The 23,633-nt window shown below is 50.9% G+C and overlaps 1 protein-coding gene across 1 annotated transcript in view; it reads left to right on the top strand.

Moving 5' to 3' along the window:
- The first annotated feature begins 830 nt into the window (after positions 1 to 830).
- Positions 831 to 23,633, top strand: part of LOC144675703 (tumor necrosis factor receptor superfamily member 10B-like) — a 92,023-nt gene continuing 69,220 nt past the window's right edge. The window contains exons 1-4 of the mRNA XM_078536336.1: positions 831 to 880; positions 16,357 to 16,585; positions 18,216 to 18,347; positions 21,457 to 21,571. Coding sequence (XP_078392462.1) covers positions 839 to 880; positions 16,357 to 16,585; positions 18,216 to 18,347; positions 21,457 to 21,571 — 518 coding nt within the window. The 5' untranslated portion in view covers positions 831 to 838. The remainder of the gene's footprint in view (positions 881 to 16,356; positions 16,586 to 18,215; positions 18,348 to 21,456; positions 21,572 to 23,633) is intronic.

The raw sequence follows: 23,633 nt of genomic DNA, 5'->3' as shown, positions 1-23,633 counted from the left end.
CCTCCCCCCCCATCCTTCCCCCCCCATGCCTTCCCCCCCCATGCCTCCCCCCCCATCCTTCCCCCCCCATCCTTCCCATCCTCCCCCCCCATCCTCCCCCCCCATCCTTCTCCCCCCATCCTTCTCCCCCCATCCTCCCCCCCATCCTTCTCCCCCCATCCTCCCCCCCATCCTTCTCCCCCATCCTTCTCCCCCCATCCTTCCCATCCTCCCGCCCCCATCCTTCCCATCCTCCCGCCCCCATCCTTCCCATCCTCCCGCCCCCATCCTTCCCATACACCACCCCTCATCCTACCCCCCCCATCCTTTCCCCCTACCCCCCCCATCCTTTCCCCCTACGCCCCCCATCCTTTCCCCCTACCCCCCCCCATCCTTTCCCCCTACCCCCCCCCATCCTTTCCCCCTACCCCCCCCCATCCTTTCTCCCTACCCCCCCCCATCCTTTCTCCCTACCCCCCCCCATCCTTTCCCCCTACCCCCCCCATCCTTTCCCCCCGCCCCGCTCCCTCTGAGTTGCTGTCCCTCCGCAGTCTCTGTTCCCTGTGTGAGTGGGTGTGAGTTGGGTGCCGGGAGAGTGTGTGAGCTCCTGACTGACTCATTTCCTTCCGCGCTGCGGGCGGGCGGGTCGGGTCGGGTCGGATCGGCACCGGCTCCTGTTTGGGGATCGCTGAGAGTTTGGTTTGGATGTGAATGTTTTTGCCAGTGTTCCGGGAAGTTGGATTCGCTGCCTGTGCGGTTCCAGGAATCCCACAGTTTGAAGTTTGGAACATTTTGCCTAACTTTTCCTGGCGGGAGAATCAATCTGCAGCACTGGGGAGAGAGGAGGCGGAGGAGAAGGATGCTGATCCCGGTCTTGGTGTGTTTGTTTCTCCGCTACCCGGTGAGTGGGAAACCTGGACTGGGTCACATTCCTCACAAATCCACAACTGCCCAGAGTTTAATGTTCTCCGTGATTTCCTAACTTTCCTCTGTAGCCGCTAACTCTTTGCCTCACGGACCCACTCGGCAGGAGCTGGGGGGGGGATTTACTCCAATTCTCCAGGTTTACCCTTTGGGCCGTTTTCCCTTAACCTGCTCAAGTGGTCAGACAGTGAATGCTGAACATCTGGGGGACCTCCTCTAACTCTGGCCTCTTGTCCACCTCACCCCCCTCCCTCCCCCCCCTCCTTCACCCCCCCCCCTCCTTCACCCCCCCCCTCCTTCACCACCCCCCCCGCCCCCCCCTCCTTCACCCCCCCCTTAACCCCCCCCACCTTCACCCTCCCCCCCAACCCCCCCCACCTTCACCCTCCCCCCCACCCTCCCCCCCACCCTCCTTCACCTCACCCCCCACCCTCCTTCACCTCACCCCCCTCCTTCACCTCACCCCCCTCCTTCACCTCACCCCCCTCCTTCACCTCACCCCCCTCACCCCTCCTTCACCTCACCCCTCCACCCTCCTTCACCTTCACCCCTCCACCCTCCTTCCCCTCACCCCTCCACCCTCCTTCCCCTCACCCCTCCACCCCCCCCTCCTCCACCCCCCCTCCTCCACCCCCCCTCCACCCCCCCTCCTTCACCTCACCCCCCCCACCCTCCTTCACCTCACCCCCCCTACCCTCCTTCACCTCACCCCCCCTCACCTCACCCTCCCTCCTTCCCCTCACCCCTCCACCCTCCTTCCCCTCACCCCTCCACCCTCCTTCCCCTCACCCCTCCACCCTCCTTCCCTCCACCCTCCTTCCCCTCACCCCTCCACCCTCCTTCCCCTCACCCCTCCACCCTCCTTCCCCTCACCCCTCCACCCTCCTTCCCCTCACCCCTCCACCCTCCTTCCCCTCACCCCTCCACCCTCCTTCCCCTCACCCCTCCACCCTCCTTCCCCTCACCCCTCCACCCTCCTTCCCCTCACCCCTCCACCCTCCTTCCCCTCACCCCTCCACCCTCCTTCCCCTCACCCCTCCACCCTCCTTCCCCTCACCCCTCCACCCTCCTTCCCCTCACCCCTCCACCCTCCTTCCCCTCACCCCTCCACCCTCCTTCCCCTCACCCCTCCACCCTCCTTCCCCTCACCCCTCCACCTCAACATGTCTTAATTAAACTGCCTGAGCCCTCAGCTCTGGAATTCCCCACCTCTTCTCTCAGCCTCTGAGACACTCCTTAAAACCTATCTCTTCGGCAAGCATTTTAGTCATCTGTCCAAACGTGTCCTTTTTTTTGGGGCGGGGGATTTGTGTGAAGTATCTTGGGATGTTTTTATCACAATATAACTTGGCTTTATATAGCACCTTCTGATTTGACCATAAGACATAGGAGCAGAAATTAGGCCATTCGGCCCATCGAGTCTGCTCCACCATTCAATCATGGCTGATAAGTTTCTCAACCCCGTTCTCCCGCCTTCTCCCTGTAACCTTTGACCCCCTTACCAATCAAGAACCTATCTATCTCGGTCTTAAATTTGGTTGTAGGAGTGGGAACGTAGGAGCAGAAGGAGGCCTGAATGGCCTCTCGAGCCTGTTCCACCATCCATGAAATCATGGCTGATTTGTGCTAACTGTACAGACCCGCCTTTGCCCCATATTCCTTAATATCTTTAGAGAACCAAAATCTATCAATCTCAGAATTAAAATTAACAATTAATCTAGCATCAATTGCCATTTGTGTAGCTGAGAAATGACTTCCACACTCCTATATTTTAATCCTCAGTATAAAGGCCAACATTTCATTAGCCATTTTGATTATTTCCTGTACCTTTTTATGACACTTTATTGATCCACATACCTGGACCCAATGGTCTCTCTAAGTTGTGCAGCTATTCAGCAACCCCGGAGCATCCTGCACAGGCCTCTCAGGAGACGGCCCCTTAAAGTTACTCCCAGTGCACCCGCACAAGGAAACTTGAAGGAGTCGTGCATTTAAATGAATTGCCTGCGCTCTCCAAAAGAAAAATGCAAAGGTGCATTGCCTGGATCCCCAAATCTCTTTGGACCACCATGGTTTTTAGCTTGACATCATTTAGAAACTATTCTGTTCAATATGCTTTAGATCTAAAGTGGATGACCTCATGTTTGCCTACATTGAAATCCATTTGCCACAGTTTTGCCTATTCAACTAATTTATCAATATCTCTGTGATTTTACGCTTTCACCTACACTGCTTACGATGCCGCCTACCTTTGCATAATCAGCCAATTTTGACCATGTCCTGGTGTTGTTTTAGTTGCCATTTAAGGCCCCTGGGGATGTGGTGTTTGGCAGGAAAGGTTACCTTGTGACCAGGTACGTGCCCACAGTCATGTGGGGGGTCGCAGTTTCGATTTGCTGAACAACAAGGGATGATTTGTCATCTGCCTTTGGCTTGCCGCAGTCAGCTTAACCAAAACTCTGTTTCCATGTGGCTGACCTTTTGGCCCGTCGGTGAGTGGGGCTGGCACAGGGACCCAGCCTCACTGGGTACAGACTTGGCTGCTTTCGACATTTGGTTACCGAGTAGCCAAGGCGGTGCCTGACCAAAGTCCAGAACCTTTCCCACACCCTGTATTGTTTATTACATTAACCACTGAACCACATGTAGTGAATTGAGGAAACTGGATGTGGCTGACTAAATTTTTTTTAAAATGGGTAATAGAAACCCTTCTTGGGCATGTGCTCCTGATACTGTTACTCACATGGTATATTTGCCCATTGATTGGTAAAATAGGTAGATTGTGCTTTTTTGATCCTGAGGCATGTTTTTATTTCCTTTGTTACTGAATATTGATGGGGCTACAGCTTTGCATTACATTGAGGATTTTGGATGAGGGGGTAGAGAGCCAAGTTTTCTGACGGCACCAAATTACACAGAAACTAGGAGCAGGAGTAGGCCATTCGGCCCTTCCAGCCTGTTCCACTATTCATTATGATCACAGCTGAACATTCAATTCAGTAGCCTGCTCCCACTTTCTCCCCATACTCTTTGATCCCTTTCGCCCCAAGATGCCCCAAAGATGCAAAGTCAATGGTTAGGCCCCCATCTGGAGCATTGTATTCAGTTCTGGGCAATGACGGATATATTGGCCTTGCAGGGAGGTGCAGAGCAGATTAATACTGGGCCTAAAAGGGTTAAAGTATGAAGACAAGATGCATAGATTAGGCTTGTGTTCCTTGGAGAGAGATCACACTATGATCTCATTGAAGTGCTCCAGAAGATTAAAGGAATTGATAGGGTGGAGTCAGAGAGAAACTATTTCCTCTGGTGAGAGAGTCCAGGAGAAGGGATCAGAAGCTTAAAATTAATGCTAGGCCACTCAGGATTGATGTGAGGAAGCACTTCTTCACACACAAAAGGGCAAATTTGGAGCCCCTAGCAACTTCCCCCCCACCCCAAAGCAGTTGAGACGGTGGGGGGGGTTGGAAATGGGGTTCAAATGAAGATTTCAAAATTGGGAGAGGTAAAATTTTGTGAAGTAAGGCAGATTATTACAGGGTATGGAACCAAGGTGGCTAAATGGAGTGAGGTACAAGGTACAAAGCAGCCATTGAATGACAGGAGGAATAAGCATGAGGGGCTGAATGGCCTGATTGAGCTCCTCTCCCTAATCTAAGTACTGCATTTTAGCCCTTCACTTTGGTTCCATGACAACATTAAGATCAGTTTGTATTTCAATACCTTTCCTGCTCTCTATGGGGCAGGAAGGAAGAAGAGGCTAAGACCAGCAGTAGCGAGAGGGGTGCTGAGAATTGCGAGTGAAGGGAAAGATTTCAAGGAGTCTTTTGAAAGCTGAAGTGCAAAGTTATTCCCTTACCAGGAGAGAGATGGATGGATTTAACCAGAGGTCAAGGCAGTGTACCTGAAGGAAAAGTCAAAGGTCACAGCTTGATTGATTCCAGAATAGGGAGGTGATGGTGGAGGGAATAGTTTTACTGATCATCGATGAATGAAATTCAAAGACGGGACACAAAAACACATAGGAGAATAGCTTTTTTTCATCCATTCACGGGATGTGAACAACATTCGCTAGGCCACCATTTGTTGTCCATCCCTAATTGCACTTGAGAAGGTGGTGGTGAGCTGCCTTCTCGAACCGCTGCAGTCCCTGTGGTGATAGGTACACACACTGCTGTTAGGGAGGGAGTTCGAGGATTGTTACCCAGCGACAGTGAAGGAATGGCGATATATTTCCAAGTCAGGATGGTGTGTGGTTTGGAGGGGAACTTGCAGGTGGTGGTGTTCCAAGTGTCTGTTGCCCTTGGCCTTCTAGATCGTAGAGGTCGTGGGTTTGGAAGGTGCTGTAGAAGGCCGGTTTCTGCAGAGCATCTTGTAGATGGTACATACTGCTGCCACTGTGCATTGGTGGTTGAGGGAGAGAATATTTAAGGTGGTGGATGGGGTGCTTTGCCCTGGATGGTGATGGAGGAGTCTGGGACATTGGCTTAAAAAGGCATGTTTCAATGAGAATGATCCCCACATGTTGGAGAGGAGGACTTTTGCAGGCTGGCGTCTTGTTGTATCCAAACTCAATGCCTACATCAAAACTGACTGGTCTGTCCAGTTTTATTCCCGTGAACCATTTTTGAGGCGATTCTATACAACTCAGTGGCTCCCTCAGCCACTTCAGAAGGCAGTTGAGGGTTGTTGTGGGACTGGAGTCTCGTATAGGCCAGACTGAATTAGGATGCCAAATTTCCTTCCTAAAACGACATTAGTGAATCTTTTGGTGGATTTTTTTTTCTCTGCAAAGATTGTTTTGGGAATGACTCAGCAGGATTTTGATGACATCCCCCTGGTGCCTCAAGCATGAGCAATATTGGAATGTTAAGTCTATGAAATTTGCAATGCAGGTCCCATTTGGGCAACTGTGTGGAGAGACAGCAATAACCAGTTCACCATTTTGCATCAAAAACAGAAAATTCTGGAAAGACTCAGCAGGTGTGGCAGCATCTGCAGAGAGAGAAACAAGAGTTAACGCTTCGAGTCCGTATGACCCTTCTTCAGAGTGAAGAAGGGTCATACAGACTCGAAACATTAACTCTGTCTCTCTCTCTCTCCGCAGATGCTGCCAGACCTGCTGAGTTTTCCAGCATTTTCTGTTTTTATTACTGCCAGAAGCAGTTTGCTCAGCACAGTGCGAATGCTGTAGTGGCCTGTTGCAGATGTTTGCCGCCTACACTCAGTGGAATGTGGGCTGACTCATTCGGCACTCCCTCTTCGTTAACGTTATTGGATGGAGGGAATGTTTGGGAGCAACTCTGTTGCCGTGCAGAACATGCTGGTGCACCAAACATGGGCAATATTGGAAGGTGAAGTGTGTGGAATTTGCCATGTGCCAGGTCCCGCATGGACAGCCGTGTGGGGAGACAACAATTTTTCAATTTCTGTCAAGAATGGAAACATTGGAAGAAAGTATAAGAAGTAGGAATGGGAGTCAGCTCATCTTGTATCTCAGTTCTTCTTTCCTGCCCAAACCCCATAACCCTTAGTGTCCAAACTTGCAGTTCTATAGCACCTTTCACTACCTCCAAATGCCCTAAGGCACTCCACAGACAATTAAGTACTTTTCAAAGTGTGGCCACTGTGGTAGGAACCAATGTCTGTGTGGCAAGCCAAGCTCCCACAAACAGCGATGTGGTAATGACCATAAAATCTGTTGGTTGGTGTTGATTGAGGGAGAGTTCTTGGCCAAGACACGGACGAGAGCTCCCCTGCTCTTTATTTTTAAAATAAACACTACTTCGGGGACCTTTTAAATCTGCCCGAGAGGGCCTCAGCTTGACATCTTGTGTGGAAAACAGGACCTCCAACAGTGCAGCACCCCCTCAGTACTGCCATGTGCGATTGTGAGCATGGGTTTTATGCTCATGAGAGGGAACATGATACTAATTCAGAGAAGAGGCTGCTACCCACTGAACTATGGTTGACACGGTATCAGAAAATTACTAATATATTTATTGCATCTCTTCTGCATAGTGACACTAAACTAGTTCTGGGCTTGAATTCCATTCCTTAACTTGGGTTTCCTGACTCAGGAAATCACTTTAAATTGACCTCTCTGTCACAAATGTAAAGGCTCTGGCTGCAGAGTGCTTCTCCCTTTAAATCTAGAATGTTCACTGTTTTTAAGAGACATGATTGGGATGTGAGTGTCAATGGTAAGGTTTTCCAGATGGTACTTTGAGGTCTTTTTCTTTTGTTGAACATTTGGTGTTTCTCCGGGATGCGGAAATCTGCTGAGCGGTGGAATGTCCCTTGCTGTTCCACAGGGAATTTGCGCTTGCCCGCCTGTAGCTGCATTTCAGAGCTCCAGCAATGAGGAATTATCCATCAGCTTATTGAGAGGGTTGTTAACAAAGTGACTCTAATACGAAAGCCAACCTTGTCAGTGGGTGATAATCTCTCCTGGTTCATAGGTTTAAATCCCACTCCAGAGACCCGAGTACAAAATTGAGGCGCTCACTCCCAGTGCCATACTGAGGGGAGCGCTGCACTGGCACCAATGCAGCTGGCCGCACTGAGGGGGAGAGGGTGTACCATACATGGAAACGGGTAGCGCCATGCACGCCGATGCATTCGGTGATCCACTTTAGCTGGCATGACCCCAGTGCCCAGTGGTATGAGGTGATGTGGCCGAATTGGGGTCAGGGTCACCAATGCAGCCTGACGTACACGGGGTGGGTGGCTGGGGAGGGGTTCATTGCACAGAAATTGTCAGCGTTGCACACCTGTGCATTCAGTAATCTGACGGGCCAAGGGAGCGCCGCCCGGCCGGAGGGCCGTTGCCAAGGGAGCGCCGGAGGGCCGGTGCCGAGGGAGCGCCGCCCGGCCGGAGGGCCGAGCGCCGCACTGTTGGATGCCTGGGTGTCACCCTAACCCAGTCTGCCCTCTCAGGTGTATGTAAAAGATCCCACGGCTGTTATTTTGAAGAGGAGAGGGGTGGGAGTGGGGAGTCTGTCCCCCTTCCCGTGTCCTGGGGTTGATACCTGCCCCTCAACCAACATCACTTGCAAGATTAGAGAAAAAGTCAGGCGTTTATTTACGGGGGGGGGGTCGCTGTTTGTGGGAGCTTTCTGTGCCCAAATCGGCCACTGCGTCTCGTATGTCATAACAGTGTCTGGACCTTGAAGAGGAACGTCCGCCCCCCCCCACCCCCCTGCCGCCAGGGCTCTTGACACACCTCTGGGACTCCCCGAAGGACTGCTAGGCAGGGCAGAATCGCAATCTCCCCTCTCCCCTAGGGCAGCCCGCCGTGGGAAGTCTGTCCGGTTGACACAGCCACCGTGGTGCGTCTGGTGGACGTTGTTGTGTCCCCCCCCACTACCGTTCGCAACGCTACACCAACGCAAGGGGTCCTTGTCAGGCGACGTGTGGTAGGGTTGGCTGGCTGCTCAGATGGAGCGCGTGGCCCGGGGGTGAGCGCGGCGCAGTGGAAAGTGGAGCGGGCGGGGGTCAGTGTGGAGAGATCGCAAAGGGAGGGCGGGGGTCAGCGTGGAGAGATGGCGAGGGAGGGCGGGGATCAGCGTGGAGAGATGGCGAGGGAGGGCGGGGGTCAGCGTGGAGAGATGGCGAGGGAGGGCGGGGGTCAGCGTGGAGAGATGGCGAGGGAGGGCGGCTCATGGCGATGGTCAGCGAGCGGAACACTGTCATGACTCGGCAGTTAAAACGACAACTCATCCAGCAGATGATGACTCGTCACTTTCTGATCGGGTATATTGCTGTGGTTTGTGATTTGCTGAGCTTTCTTTGGGGCAGGAGGGGGAGAGGGGGAACAGAACTGTCAAAAAGGAGAGAGGTTCTATTTAACTTGTACCCTAGTTAGACCACACTTGGAGCACTGTGCACAGTTCTGGCCTCCGTATACCTGAGTTAGACCACACTTGGTGCACTGTGCACAGTTCTGGCCTCCGTGTACCTGGGTTAGACCACACTTGGAGCACTGTGCACAGTGGCATAGAATATAAGAGCAGGGAGGTTATGCTGGAACTGTATAAAACGCTGGTTAGGCCACAGCTAGAGTATTGCGTGCAGTTCTGGAATCCGCATTATAGGAAGGATGTGATTGCACTAGAGAGAGTGCAGAGGAGATTTACCAGGGTATTGCCTGGGCTGGAGAGTTTTAGTTATGAGGAGAGATTGGATAGACTGGGGTTATTTTCCCCGGAGCAAAGGAGATTGAGGGGGGACATAATTGAGGTATATAAAATTATGAGGGGCATAGATAGGGTAGACAGGAAGGAACTTTTCCCCTTGGTGGAGTGATCAATAACCAGGGGGCATAGATTTAAGGTAAGAGGCAGGAGGTTTAGAGGGGATGTGAGGAAGAAATTTTTCACCCAGAGGGTGGTGGGAATCTGGAACTCACTGCCTGAAAGGGTGGTAGAGGCAGAAACCCTCATAACATGTAATAAGTATTTGGATGTGCACTTGCGATGCCATGGCATACAAGGCTGTGGGCCTAGTGCTGGAAAATGAGATTAGAATAGTTAGATACTTGTTTGAACGGCACAGACCTGATGGGCCGAAGGGCCTTTTTCTGTGCTGTTGACCTCTATGACCGCTGGAGGGGCGGTGCCGAGGGAGCCCCACGCTGTCAGAGGTGCAGTACTGGCATTGACCTCATTGCTGTATGCTTGCCCCCATCAGTGACTGCTCTTCGAAAGCTCATTGAGGTATTATGAGATGTAACGAGGCATGCTTTAACAACTAAAGCACCACAACATTAACAGAAGTATCGTCCGCTCAGTAAACACGACCCCACCCTCCTTCGGACTCGAAACGTTAACTGTGCTCCTCTCCGCAGATGCTGCCAGACCTGCTGAGTTTTTCCAGGTAATTTTGTTTTTGTTTTGGATTTCCAGCAGCCGCAGTTTTTTGCTTTTACCCCACCCTCCTTATCTGCTTAAAAGTTTGATTCGTTCTTACGAACTTCCGTCCTCCACCTCACTGGTGTTCATGAATTTAACAGGAAGACTAGAGGGGGGGTGGAGGAGTAAATCTTTGTCTTGCATCATCCGCCCAAGAATGTGAGAGTTCAGAAGAGTGGCTGATGCAACATGGTCACATGCTGTTGTATGTGTGCCAGGAAAATTTCTCCCATTAAATTACAGGTCTTTTAAAGTCCAGTCTTCAGCCCTGTTTCTCCTTCAGTTCAATAAGTTGTAGGTTTTTCCGTCTCCATTGTGACAACCTGCATTTATATCTTGCCTTTAACATAGGAAAATGCCCTGAGGCAATTCACAGGAGCATAATTTTGACACCCAACCACACAAGGGGATATTAGAGCAGGCTGACCAAAAACTTGGTGAATGTTCAAGGTTTTATGGATCATCTTAAAAGAGGCGGGGAGGTTTCGGGAGGGGAATTTCACAGCTTAGTTTCCAGGCAGATGAAGGCACGGCCGCCAATGGTGGGGCAGTGGGCGTGGGGCATGCACAAGAAACCAGAATTGGAGGAGCACCGAGATCTCAAAAGGCTGTTGGGGGGGGTTGCAGAGATGGGGAGGGGCCGAGGCCATGGAGGGAATAATGGAACACGTGGATAAAAACAAAAGACTGCGGATGCTGGAAATCCAAAACAAAAATAAAAATAGCTGGAAAAACTCAGCAGGTCTGACTGCATCAGCGGAGAGGAACACAGTTAACGTTTCAAGTCCGTATGACTCTTCAACAGAACTAAGGAAAAATAGAAAAGAGGTGAAATATAAGCTGGTTTAAGGGGGTGGGTGTGGGGGACAGGTAGAGCTGGATAGAGGGCCAGTGTTAGGTGGAGATAACCAAATGATGTCATAGACAAAAGGACAAAGAGGTGTTGAAGGTGGTGATGTTATCTAAGGAATATGCTAATTAAGGGTAGAAAGCAGGACGAGCAAGGTACAGATAGCCCTAGTGGGGGTGGGGTGGGGTGAAAGAATCGAAATAGGCTAAAAGGTAGAGATAAAACAATGGATAGAAATACATTTAAAAATAATGGAAATAGGTGGGAAAGGAAAAATCTATATAAATTATTGGGGAAAAAAAGGGGAGGGTCGGAAAGGGGGTGGGGATGGAGGAGAGAGTTCATGATCTAAAATTGTTGAACTCAATATTCAGTCCGGAAGGCTGTAAAGTGCCTAGTCAGAAGATGAGGTGCTGTTCCTCCAGTTTGCCTTGAGCTTCACTGGAACAATGCAGCAAGCCAAGGACGGACATGTGGGCATGACAGCAGGGTGGAGTGTTGAAATGGCAAGCGACAGGGAGGTCTGGGTAATGCTTGCGGACAGACCAAAGGTGTTCTGCAAAGTGGTCACCCAGTCTGCGTTTGGTCTCTCCAATGTAGAGGAGACCGCATTGGGAGCAACGAATGCAGTCGACTAAATTGAGGGAAGTGCAAGTGAAATGCTGCTTCACTTGAAAGGAGCATTTGGGCCCTTGGACGGTGAGGAGAGGGGAAGTAAAGGGGCAGGTGTTGCACCTTCTGCAGTTGCATTGGAAGGTGCCGTGGGAGGGGTTTGAGGTGTAGGGGGTGATGGAGAACTGGACCAGGGTGTCCCGGAGGGAACGATCCCTGCGGAATGCCGCCGGGTTGGGTGAAGGGAAGATGTGTTTGGTGGTGGTATCATGCTGGAGTTGGCGGAAATGGCGGAGGATGATCCTTTGAATGCGGAGGCTGGTGGGGTGATAAGTGAGGACAAGGGGGACCCTATCATGTTTCTAGGAGGGAGAGGAAGGTGTGAGGGCGGATGCGCGGGAGATGGGCCAGACACGGTTGAGGGCCCTGTCAACCACCGTGGGTGGAGAACCTTAGTTAAGGAAGAAGGAAGACATGTCAGAGGAACTGTTTCTGAAAGTGGCATCATCAGAACAGATGCGACGGAGGCGAAGGAACTGAGAGAATGGGATGGAGTCCTTACAGGAAGCGGGGTGTGAGGAGCTGTAGTCGAGGTAGCTGTGGGAGTCAGTAGGCTTGTAATGGATATTGGTGGACAGTCTATCACCAGAAATTGAGACAGAGAGGTCAAGGAAGGGAAGGGAAGTGTCAGAGATGGACCATGTGAAAATGATGGAGGGGTGGAAATTGGAAGCAAAATTAATAAATTTTTCCAGGTCCAGACGAGAGCATGAAGCAGGACCGAAGCAATCATCGATGTACCGGAGAAAGAGTTGTGGGAGGGGGCCGGAGTAGGACTGGAACAAGGAATGTTCCACATACCCCATAAAGAGACAGGCATAGCTGGGGCCCATGCGGGTACCCATAGCCACACCTTTTATTTGGAGGAAGTGAGAGGAGTTAAAGGAGAAATTGTTCAATGTGAGAACAAGTTCAGCCAGACGGAGGAGAGTATTGGTGGATGGGGATTGTTCGGGCCTCTGTTCGAGGAAGAAGCGGAGAGCCATCAGTCCCTCCTGGTGGGAGATGGAGGTGTAGAGGGATTGGACGTCCATGGTGAAGAGGAGGCGGTTGGGGCCAGGGAACTGGAAATTGTTGATATGATGTAGGGTGTCAGAGGAATCACGGATGTAGGTGCGAAGGGACTGGACAGGGGGAGAGAGAATGGAGTCAAGATAGCAAGAAATGAGTTCCGTGGGGCAGGAACAGGCTGACACGATCGGTCTGCCGGGACAGTCCTGTTTGTGGATTTTGAGTAGGAGGTAGAAGCAGGCCATCCGAGGTTAGGAGACTATGAGGTTGGAATCTGTGGAAGGAAGATCTCCAGAGGAGATGAGGTCAGTGACAGTCCTGGAAACAATGGCTTGATGTTCAGTGGTGGGGAGGTTCAGTGGTGGGGTCATGGTCCAGTGGGAGGTAGGAGGAAGTGTCTGCGAGTTGACGCTCAGCCTCTGCGAGGTAGAGGTCAGTGCGCCAGACAACAACACCACCCTTGTCAGCGGGTTTGATGACAATGTCAGGGTTGGACCTGAGAGAACGGAGTGCAGCAAGTTCAGAGAGAGACAGGTTAGAGTGGGTGAGAGGAGCAGAGAAATTAAGACGACTAATGTCACACTGACAGTTCTCAATGAAAAGATCAAGAGAAGGTAAGAATCCAGAGGGAGGGGTCCAGGTGGAGGGAAAATATTGGAGGTGGGTAAAAGGATCCGTTGAACGGGGAGAGGACTCCTGCCCAAAGAAGTGAGCACAGCGACGAAGGCGGCGGAAGAAGAGTTCAGCCGAGCCCGAAATTCATTGAAATGAGGGCGTAAGGGTATGAAACTAAGTCATTTGCTGAGAACTGAACATTCAGCATCGGAGAGGGGAAGGTCAGGGGGTATAGTGAATACGCGGCCGGGGCTGGGATTGGAAGATGAGGTGGGGACGGAGGGACAGGCAGGGGTGGAGGGTCCTAGATGGGTGTTGGTGTCCATGAGTTGTTGGAGCTTGCGTTCCTTAGCACTTGAGAGAAAGAGAAAAAGTTTCTTGTTGAGGCGTCGGATGAGGCGAAGAATAAAATGAAACTGGGGGCACGCGCAGCTTTGAAAAAGGGTGTGGCGGTGCTACTGGAGGGAGAGGTCGAGTGTGTTCATATGGCGGCGCACGTGAACTGTTTTACTTCAATGAGGAAGGCTCAGTATGAAATGACCGCTCGGTTATTGCCACGTTCATAATAGGATGGCGCAGGAGGGGAGGGAACATTGCCCTGTTACTGATGGGCTTGTCAAACAACCTTCCATTGCCTCCATCATCATCTCACACACACACACACACACGTGTGCTGAAACACCGTCTTATGGGGAAAAGCACAAGCTTTAATGTGCAGTTTGCAGTTGAGCCATTTCTGGGGGAAATCCCCAGAGAGATGGATTGTTTCACTCAAAGGCAGCACCCCCTCAGTTCAAGGGGCAGTGATCAATAGTTTAGTGAGAAGCATACAGGTGAAGCTAAGGAATGACTTTAGACATGCTTAACCCTTGCATTACCCGCAAGTGTTTTGTTGTGGTCTTGCTTGAGGAGTTGACGTGCAGATCAGCTGAGATGCAATTGCCTGGGACAGCAGGTTCGAGGGGCTGAATGGCCTCCTGTTTCAATGATGTAAGACGCTTAACCGGGGGGGTCTCACTACCCTGTAAGGTCCTCACCCCGTACTTGGTATCAACGACACGAAACAAATGATGGATACAATTTCCACTTTCATGTGGAAAGCCTTTATTAGCCCACTAAGCAATAGTATATACTTACAACACCAGTTGCTTAGTAAGACCTGCGTGCAGGAGCTCATTTCTGGGTGGTCGGTACACTGAATGAATTCCTCCACACGACTTCCCGTGATGAACCAAATCACACTTCCTGGTTGCAGCCCCAGTGTCCTGGGGAGCTGTGGCTCAATCTTTTTCTGACCCTGGTCTCTCGGCATATACGGTAATGTCTTAATTCGAGTCATCTGATTGGATTATCAATCCCACCCTGGCCAGGCAAAGACAACCTGCAGATAAAAGCAAGATACTGCGGATGCTGGAAATCTAGAACAAAAACAAAAATACCTGGAAAAACTCAGCAGGTCTGACAGCATCTGCGGAGAGGAAAACAGTTAATGTTTCGAGTCCGCATGACTCTTCATCAGAACTAAGAAATATAGAAATTAGATGAAATATAAACTGGTAGAAGGGGGTGGGACAGGTAGAGCTCGACAGGGGGCCAGTGATAGGTGGAGGCCAAAATAGAGAGATCGCCAAAGATGTCATAGACAAAAGGACAAAGGGGTGTTGACGGTGGTGATATTATCTAAGGAATGTGCTAATGGGGACATTAAGGGTAGAAAGCAGGACAAACTAGTGGCAGATGGCCCTAGTGGGGGTGGGGTGGGGGGAAGGGATCGAAATGGGCTAAAAGGTGGAGATAAAACGATAGATCAAAATAAATTTAAAAATAGGTGGGAAAAGAAAAATATATTTGTTTAAAAATTATAAATATTGGAAAAAGGGGCATCGGAAAGGGGGTGGGGATGGAGGAGAGAGTTCATGATCTGAAATTGTTGAACTCAATATTAAGTCTGGAAGACAACCTGTATGTGGCCATTTCCTGCTCTCAGCAGGGGAGTGTCTCCAGGTACCTGGATGTGATTTCTGTATCTTGGTAAGGCAGGAGGATAGCCACTCACACAACTCAAGAGACCATTGTCTGGGTCCGTCTCTGTAATCAGGGTGTCTAGTGATTAGCCACGGCCCCAGTGACATGCTCTGACAAGTCTCTGTCTGTTTATCCTTGTCCAGTCTTTATTTTTTTTAAGAAGTTCCATATAAGCCTCAGAGTTGATGTCTTAGGTCAAAAATCTTCTCCCATTGTCCGATGCCCTCCTTACTCCATATTCCTACAACCCAGTTCTGAGCTCAGATCATCGGTCCACCTCACAACTGGTTCCACTTTGACACGTATAAAGATAATACATATTAGAAAGAAACAAAGGCAGACCTTACAGCATCACAGAAATATGCAAAATATCAAAATGCCTTACAGCATCCGCCCTTAAGTGTCTAATTTTGTCTACAAACATTACTATTCTTGCGAATCTAATCCATGCACATTGAGGGTCGCTGCTGTTGTTCATTGGAATCTAGTCAACTCCCCACAGGAAGAGAAAGGAATATATAGCTTAGTATTTATACTAAAGTTTACCCCAGGCTGGCAGCTTCTCAGCACCTCAAGTGAACCCTTAATGGCCCTGCTATCTGAAGCGATTTGTTAACCGAAAATCTTTCTCGAACCGTTTTTTGACGTCTGCTGTGCTTCACCAGTCCAGCCACAGGTTATATTCGACCTCCCTTTGAACTTCATTCAGTGATTAGACCAGATATCGCGCATGTTTACAATCAATACCTTACCTTCACTCCTCAGGAAGGATAATAGTGTTCACGGTTTCTCCTTAACCACCGATATCTGCAGTTAGGCTTGCCCCTTGTCTGCTGGTTAACTCAGCTGTAACCAGTCCGGACTCCTGAATATTCCCCAAGCGATTATGGATTCAGTGACTTCTGACTAAATTCCGAAGGAACTGTTGAGTCCTACGCATCATAAATTCTAAGTAAATTCTTCCGTTAGTTTTCATTTGGCTATGGCTTGGCCTCTCCCTCTAGCCTGAAGAGATTCTTGCATCTTTTGTGTCTGGTTAGGCTGGCAATACGGTGTGTTGAACGCACTTGGTTTTTAAATTTGGCACAGAACTGAGGGAAAGGTTATCAACGGTGAACAGGGCCGGCCCCGAAACCTCTCCATCTCTCTCTCTCCTCCTTTGAGACACTCCTCAAATCTTACCTCTTTAACCAAGCTTTTGGTCGCCTGTCCTAATATCTCCTCCGCCTGGTTCAGTGCCAGATTTTGTTTGATCAAGCTCCCTTTCAGTGCCTTGTGAGGCTTTACTATGTTAAAAGGTGCTCTATATAAATGCAAGTTGTTGTTGGGATTCGTCTTCACTTTGTTAACAATTCTTGGCCCCTTTAGGCTCTTGTTCAAGGGCTGCCTGTACATGAGAGGCATGTTACAGCCTGGCTCCCAACGGCTAATATATCATCTACACGAGAAGAAATGGTGGAGGCTGAGGAAGAGAACCAGGGAGACCAGGTCAGGAATGGATTGACTCAAGGCAATCGGACCATTCGAGATGTTCATTGCCCAAAGGAGGACTATTACCCAGTCACGCCCAAGCTGTGTTGTCGGAAATGCCCCGCAGGTGGGTCTAGATTTTATCACTATCGACTGTACCTTGTTGCTACAGTATTGAGCAAGACAGTTTAATGGCAGAGCCAGCTGTTCATGACCCAGTGGCCTGATTTTGGGATTGTCACGCCTGTTAACAGACTGAAAAGAGCACAGAAAGCAAGGAGTGAGGTAATTTATCAAGTAAAGCAACACCCCCTGCCCCCCTCACCCAATCTCGTCCTAACAGCCTAACATCATTCTCAGAGAGCAGCTCCTATCCCAGCCAGATCTGAATGAGCCCCAGCTTGAAATTGTGGGCCTTTGCTGATGGCATGAGCCATCTCAGAGCTATGACCGAGGCCCCATAACTGGAGGAGTGTCAGCTGTGGCTCAGTGGGTAGCACTCTCACCTCTTGAGTCCCAAGGTCCCAGGTTTGAGTCCCATGGCACAATTTTGAAGAAGAGCAGGGGGCTATTCCCTGGAGTTGGCCCATATCTATCCCTCAATCAACATCATGAAAACAGTATATCCAGTCATTATTACATTTGTGTGTGTGGGAGCTTACTGTGTGCAAATTGGCTACCACGTTTCCTACATTACAACAGTGACCACACTTCCAAAGTACTTCATTGGCTGCAAAGCGCTTTGAGATGTCCAGTGGTTGTGAAAAGCACTATACGAATGAAAGCCTTTCATTTTTTTATATATATATTTATATTACTAACCCAACCACGTTGCCTAGCAATGGGCTGTTGGGAGGTTTTGCTGCTCTGTGCCCAGGCTGGTTAGTGTCCAGTTCATCAGACTTGCTCATTTTCTAAAGCTCTGTGCTAACATTGATTAGATACAAGGCCGCTTGTTACTGCTATGGTTGGGCACGTCACCCTCAGTGTTCCATCCCGTTGATGGTGATGTGAGCAGCGACACAAGCTTAGCTAGTTGAACGCTGGTCTCCCTCCTTGCTGTCCCCCCAGATGCAGTCCCATTGCCTTTGTTTGTGGGGTAATGCCCCGATTCTGTGTTGCCCACCAGGACTGGCCCTGGAGAGAAGCACAGAAAGGAGACCAGGTTATGGCACACCCCACCCCCCCCCCCTACTCACTGCACCCACGGGGAGAGAAGTGAGGAAATGGCAAATTGACCTCACTTCAGTCAAGGATTGGGGAGGGTAGGAGGGAGGTGGGGAGTGGGGAAGCCATTGAGAGCCTGTCCGCCTCTCCTGGTGGAATAGTTCTGCTGGGGCTCAGTCCCACACACACTGGCTGCCGATGGCGACTGCTGCATGTTGGCCGTCTGCATGAAGCGAGAGAGACGTTGCAGATTAACTGGCACTGCGACTGTGGGGGCGTCACAAAGTCCCGAAACTGTCTTCACCTTATAACCAGTGCACGCTGGAGCCGGAGGCCTGTCGGTTTTTACCCTTATTTCCATCCACCTCCAATGAACTGACACTGCAGAACGGAGCCGAGGCTGGGAGCAGCCCGGTTTATAATGCTCAGTCTGGGCACAGGCAGGTTTGCTGCCACGCTTCACGGGGTCTGCAGTGAAGGAACAGTGTTGTGACGAGTGGAGTGTTTTTAAATACATGGCTTAGTTTGACTGTCTGAGTGAACAGTTATTGACCTGGTTTGTTAGTTATTGGCCTGCCCTGTGATTACAGGAACCCATGTGGCTGAACACTGTAAGAAATCTTACACCATTGGAAAGTGTGAAAATTGTATGGAAGGAGAGGACTATACCGAATGGCCCAATGGACTGGACGAGTGCCTGCACTGCCACTCTTGTAGAAAAGGTAAGAAACCTTAGTTAAAGCTATTTTTGTATTGATCTTCGCTCTTCAAATGGAGGATTCTTTGTTTTTCCACTCATCTCCTCTTGTTTTCAGAAACTACCATCTGTGCTGGGCCGGTAGCAACTCATATCGTCAGCCATGGTTCAGAGGCTCTTATCCCTGGGTTCAAGTCCCACACCAGAGATTTGAGCACAAAAGTCTAGGCTGACACTTTGGTACCCTCAGTATTCGTACTGCATGTCAGAGGGTCAGTACTGAGGGAGTGCTGCAGTGTCGGGGGGTCGATACTGAGAGAGTGCTGCAGTGTCGGTACTGAGGGAGTGCTGCAGTGTCGGGGGGTCGGTACTGAGGGAGTGCTGCAGTGTCGGGGGGTCAGTACTGAGGGAGTGTTGCAGTGTCGGTACTGAGGGAGTGCTGCAGTGTCGGGGGTCAGTACTGAGGGAGTGTTGCAGTGTCGGTACTGAGGGAGTGCTGCAGTGTCAGGGGGTCAGTACTGAGGGAGTGTTGCAGTGTCGGTACTGAGGGAGTGTTGCAGTGTCGGTACTGAGGGAGTGCTGCAGTGTCGGGGGGTCGGTACTGAGGGAGTGCTGCAGTGTCGGTACTGAGGGAGTGCTGCAGTGTCGGGGGTCAGTACTGAGGGAGTGTTGCAGTGTCGGTACTGAGGGAGTGCTGCAGTGTCGGTACTGAGGGAGTGCTGCAGTGTCAGGGGGTCAGTACTGAGGGAGTGTTGCAGTGTCGGTACTGAGGGAGTGCTGCAGTGTCGGGGGGTCGGTACTGAGAGAGTGCTGCAGTGTCGGTACTGAGGGAGTGTTGCAGTGTCGGGGGGTCGGTACTGAGAGAGTGCTGCAGTGTCGGGGGGTCAGTACTGAGGGAGTGTTGCAGTGTCGGGGGGTCGGTACTGAGAGAGTGTTGCAGTGTCGGTACTGAGGGAGTGCTGCAGTGTCAGGGGGTCGGTACTGAGAGAGTGCTGCAGTGTCGGGGGGTCGGTACTGAGAGAGTGCTGCAGTGTCGGGGGGTCAGTACTGAGGGAGTGTTGCAGTGTCAGGGGGTCGGTACTGAGAGAGTGCTGCAGTGTCGGGGGGTCGGTACTGAGAGAGTGCTGCAGTGTCAGGGGGTCAGTACTGAGGGAGTGTTGCAGTGTCAGGGGGTCGGTACTGAGAGAGTGCTGCAGTGTCGGTACTGAGGGAGTGCTGCAGTGTCGGAGGGACAGCACTGAGGGACTGCTGCACTGGTGGCGGGTCAGCACTGAGGGAGTGCTGCACTGTCGGAGGGTCAGCACTGAGGGGGTGCTGCACTGTCGGAGGGTCAGCACTGAGGGAGTGCTGCACTGTTGGAGGGTCAGCACTGAGGGAGTGCTGCACGGTCAGAGGGTCAGCACTGAGGGAGTGCTGCACGGTCAGAGGGTCAGCACTGAGGGAGTGCTGCAGTGTCGGAGGGACAGCACTGAGGGACTGCTGCACTGGTGGCGGGTCAGCACTGAGGGAGTGCTGCACTGTCGGAGGGTCTGCACTGAGGGAGTGCTGCACTGTCGGAGGGTCAGCACTGAGGGAGTGCTGCACGGTCAGAGGGTCAGCACTGAGGGAGTGCTGCACGGTCAGAGGGTCAGCACTGAGGGAGTGCTGCACAGTCAGAGGGTCAGCACTGAGGGAGTGTTGCACGGTCAGAGGGTCAGCACTGAGGGAGTGCTGCACGGTCAGAGGGTCAGCACTGAGGGAGTGCTGCACTGTCGGAGGGTCAGCACTGAGGGAGTGCTGCACTGTCGGAGGGGCAGCACTGAGGGAATGCTGCACTGTCAGAAGGACAGTACTGAGGGAGTGCTGCACTGTCGGTGGGTCTGTACTGAAGGAGTGCTGCGCTGTCAGAGCGACTAGAAAGAAGACCAGGGGAGTTTCCTCTGATATCCTGATAAAAATTTACTTTTCAACCAATATCACTAAAACAGATTGTACTTTTGTCGTTTGTGGGATCTTGCTGTGTGCAGATTAGCTGCCGCCTTCCCTACATATTTCAAAAGTCCTTCGTTGGTTGTAAAGCGCTTTGTGACGTCCTGCTGCATCTGTATAAATGCAAGCTCTTCACGTTAACTGCCCTACACTGTTGGACCCACAGGAGGTGAAGTGTTGTCTGTAGTCAGAAGCGAAGCAGCCTTTTCACTGCCTTGACACATTCGGTGTGGCTGCAGGAGCCTTTGGTTTTCAGTTTAACTTTGCTGCATCAATGAGTAAGAGATGGGCAATCTGTCCCATCGGATGGGAGCACCATCCTGAGGAACCTCTTGCATTCTCTCCATGTTCCTCCGGTTTTGGCGCAAGGGGGGTATGGGTTGCATTTTACTGGTTGCCAAAGGCAAGTAGACCGATTGTCAGCTGAATTCATTCTGTTACCTCCAGCCTAGGTTTTCTTCATGTGAGTTTGATAATGATGACAGTGTCTAATATCTTGACAGACACTGGGCCAGCTGTGAAAATATAAGAAATAGGAGCTGGGTTAGGCCATTCGGCCCCTCAATCCTGCTCCATCATTCAGCAAGATCATGGCAGAGGCTCTAAATCAACTCCATCTTCCTGCACTCTCCCCGTATCCCTTCATTCCCAAAAACCTATTGATCCCTGTCTCGAATATACTTGAAGACTGAGCCTCCACACCCTCTGGGGTAGAGAACGCCAGTGATTCACTACCCTCTGAGTGAAGAAATTCCTCCTCATCTCAGCCCTAAAGGGACCGATGCCTCATTCTGAGACTGTGCGCCCATGATGTAGACTCTTCACCAAGGGAATTGTTTCCTCAGCACCTAGCTACCCTGTCAAACCCCTTCAGAATTTTATGTTTCAATTAGATCGTCTCGCATTCTTATAAACTATGGGGAATATGGAGCCAGTCTACTCAATCTCTCCCCATAGGACAACATAGAGGCTCCCTGGCCCCATCACTGATTGTTGCAGGGATGTCTGGTTGAAGTTTATACAGTTTGAAGCATGAAAGGCCATTCCGCTCATTCTGCCAGTACTAGCCCTCAGAAGCAGCTCTGCATTTCATCCCATTCTCATGTACTTTTGTTCAGCTCCCAGCCAATGGGTCAATTTCCAGTGATTTTTGTGTGTCTTCACAGATGAGGAGGTGGTGTCTGACTGCACCAGACAGAAAAACACAGTGTGTCAGTGTGAAGCAGGAAGATTCTGTTTGGCTAACCAGTCCTGTGAGATGTGTCAGAAATGTAAAACCAAGTAAGTGATATATTGCTCTTTCCGCAATTGACATTGGGATGGGCTTTACAGCACAGGGTTAGATACAGAGTAAAGCTCCCTCTGCACTGTCCCCATCAAACACTCCCGGGACAGGTACAGCACAGGGTTAGATACAGAGTGAGGCTCCCTCTGCACTGTCCCCATCAAACACTCCCAGGACAGATACAGCACAGGGTTAGATACAGAGTAAAGCTCCCTCTACACTGTCCCCATCAAACACTTCCAGGACAGGTACAGCACGGGGTTAGATACAGAGTAAAGCTCCCTCTACACTGTCCTCATCAAACACTCCCAGGACAGGTACAGCACGGGGTTAGATACAGAGTAAAGCTCCATCTGCACTGTCCACATCAAACGCTCCCAGGACAGCTATAGCACGGGGTTAGATACAGAGTAAAACTCCCTCTACACTGTCCTCATCAAACACTCCCAGGACAGAGACAGCTGGGGGTTAGATACAGAGTAAATCTCACTTTACACTGTCCCCATCAAACACTCCCAGGACAGGTATAGCACGGGGTTAGATACAGAGTAAAGCTCCCTCTACACTGTCCCCATCAAACACTGCCAGGACAGGTACAGCACGGGCTTAGAAACAGAGTAAAGCTCCCTCTGCACTGTCCACATCAAACACTCCCAGGACAGGTACAGCACAGGGTTAGATACAGAGTAAAGCTCCCTCTACACTGTCCCCATCAAACACTCCGAGGGCAGGTACAGCACGGGGTTTGATACAGAGTAAACCTCCCTGTGCACTGACAACATCAAACACTCGCAGGACAGGTACAGCACGGGGTTAGATACAGAGTAAAGCTCCCTCTGCACTGTCCACATTAAACACTCCCAGGACAGGTACAGCACGGGGTTAGATGCAGAGTAAAGCTCCCTCTGCACTGTCCACATCAAACGCTCCCAGATCAGGTACAGCACGGGGTTAGATACAGAGTAAAGCTCCCTCTACACTGTCCACATCAAACGCTCCCAGGACAGGCACAGCACAGGGTTATATAGAGAGTAAAGCTCCCTCTACATTGTCTCAATCAAACATTCCCAGGCCAGGTAAAGCACAGGGTTAGATACAGAGTAAAACTCCCTCTGCACTGTCCACATCAAACACTCCCAGGACAGGTACAACACGGGGTTAGATACAGAGTAAAACTCCCTCTGCACTGTCCACATCAAACACTCCCAGGACAGGTACAGCACGGGGTTAGATACAGAGTAAAGCTCACTCTGCACTGTCCATATCAAACACTCCCAGGACAGGTACAACACGGGGTTAGATACAGAGTAAAACTCCCTCTGCACTGTCCACATCAAACACTCCCAGGACAGGTACAGCACGGGCTTAGGTACAGTGTAAAGCTCCCTCTACCCTGTCCCCATCAAACACTCCCAGGACAGGTACAGCACAGGGTTAGATACAGAGTAAAGCTCCCTCTCCACTGTCCACATCAAACGCTCCCAGGACAGCTATAGCACGGGGTTAGTTACAGAGTAAAGCTTCCTCTACACTGTCCCCATCAAACAATCCCAGGGCAGGTACATCACGGGGTTAGATACAGAGTAAAACTCCCTCTGCACTGTCCCCATCAAACACTTCCAGGACAGGTACAGCACGGGGTTAGATACAGAGTAAAGCTCCCTCTCCACTGTCCCCATCAAACGCTCCCAGGACAGGTACAGCACGGGGTTAGATACAGAGTAAAGCTCCATCTGCACTGTCCACATCAAACGCTCCCAGGACAGCTATAGCACGGGGTTAGATACAGAGTAAAGCTCCCTCTACACTGTCCCCATCAAAGACTCCCAGGGCAGGTACAGCACGGGGTTAGATACAGAGTAAAACTCCCTCTACACTGTCCCCATCAAACACTTCCAGGACAGGTTCAGCACGGGGTTAGATACAGAGTAAAGCTCCCTCTACACTGTCCCCATCAAACACTCCCAGGACAGGTACAACACAGGGTTAGATACAGAGTAAAGCTCCATCTTCACTGTCGACATCAAGCACTCCCAGGACAGGTACAGCACGGGGTTA

Source organism: Cetorhinus maximus, unplaced genomic scaffold (assembly GCF_964194155.1).
Source record: "Cetorhinus maximus unplaced genomic scaffold, sCetMax3.hap1.1 HAP1_SCAFFOLD_1113, whole genome shotgun sequence".
In the NCBI taxonomy this organism is placed as follows: Eukaryota; Metazoa; Chordata; class Chondrichthyes; order Lamniformes; family Cetorhinidae; genus Cetorhinus; species Cetorhinus maximus.
The sequence above is the reverse complement of the archived record's forward strand: the minus strand, read 5'-3'. Positions and strand labels throughout refer to the sequence as shown.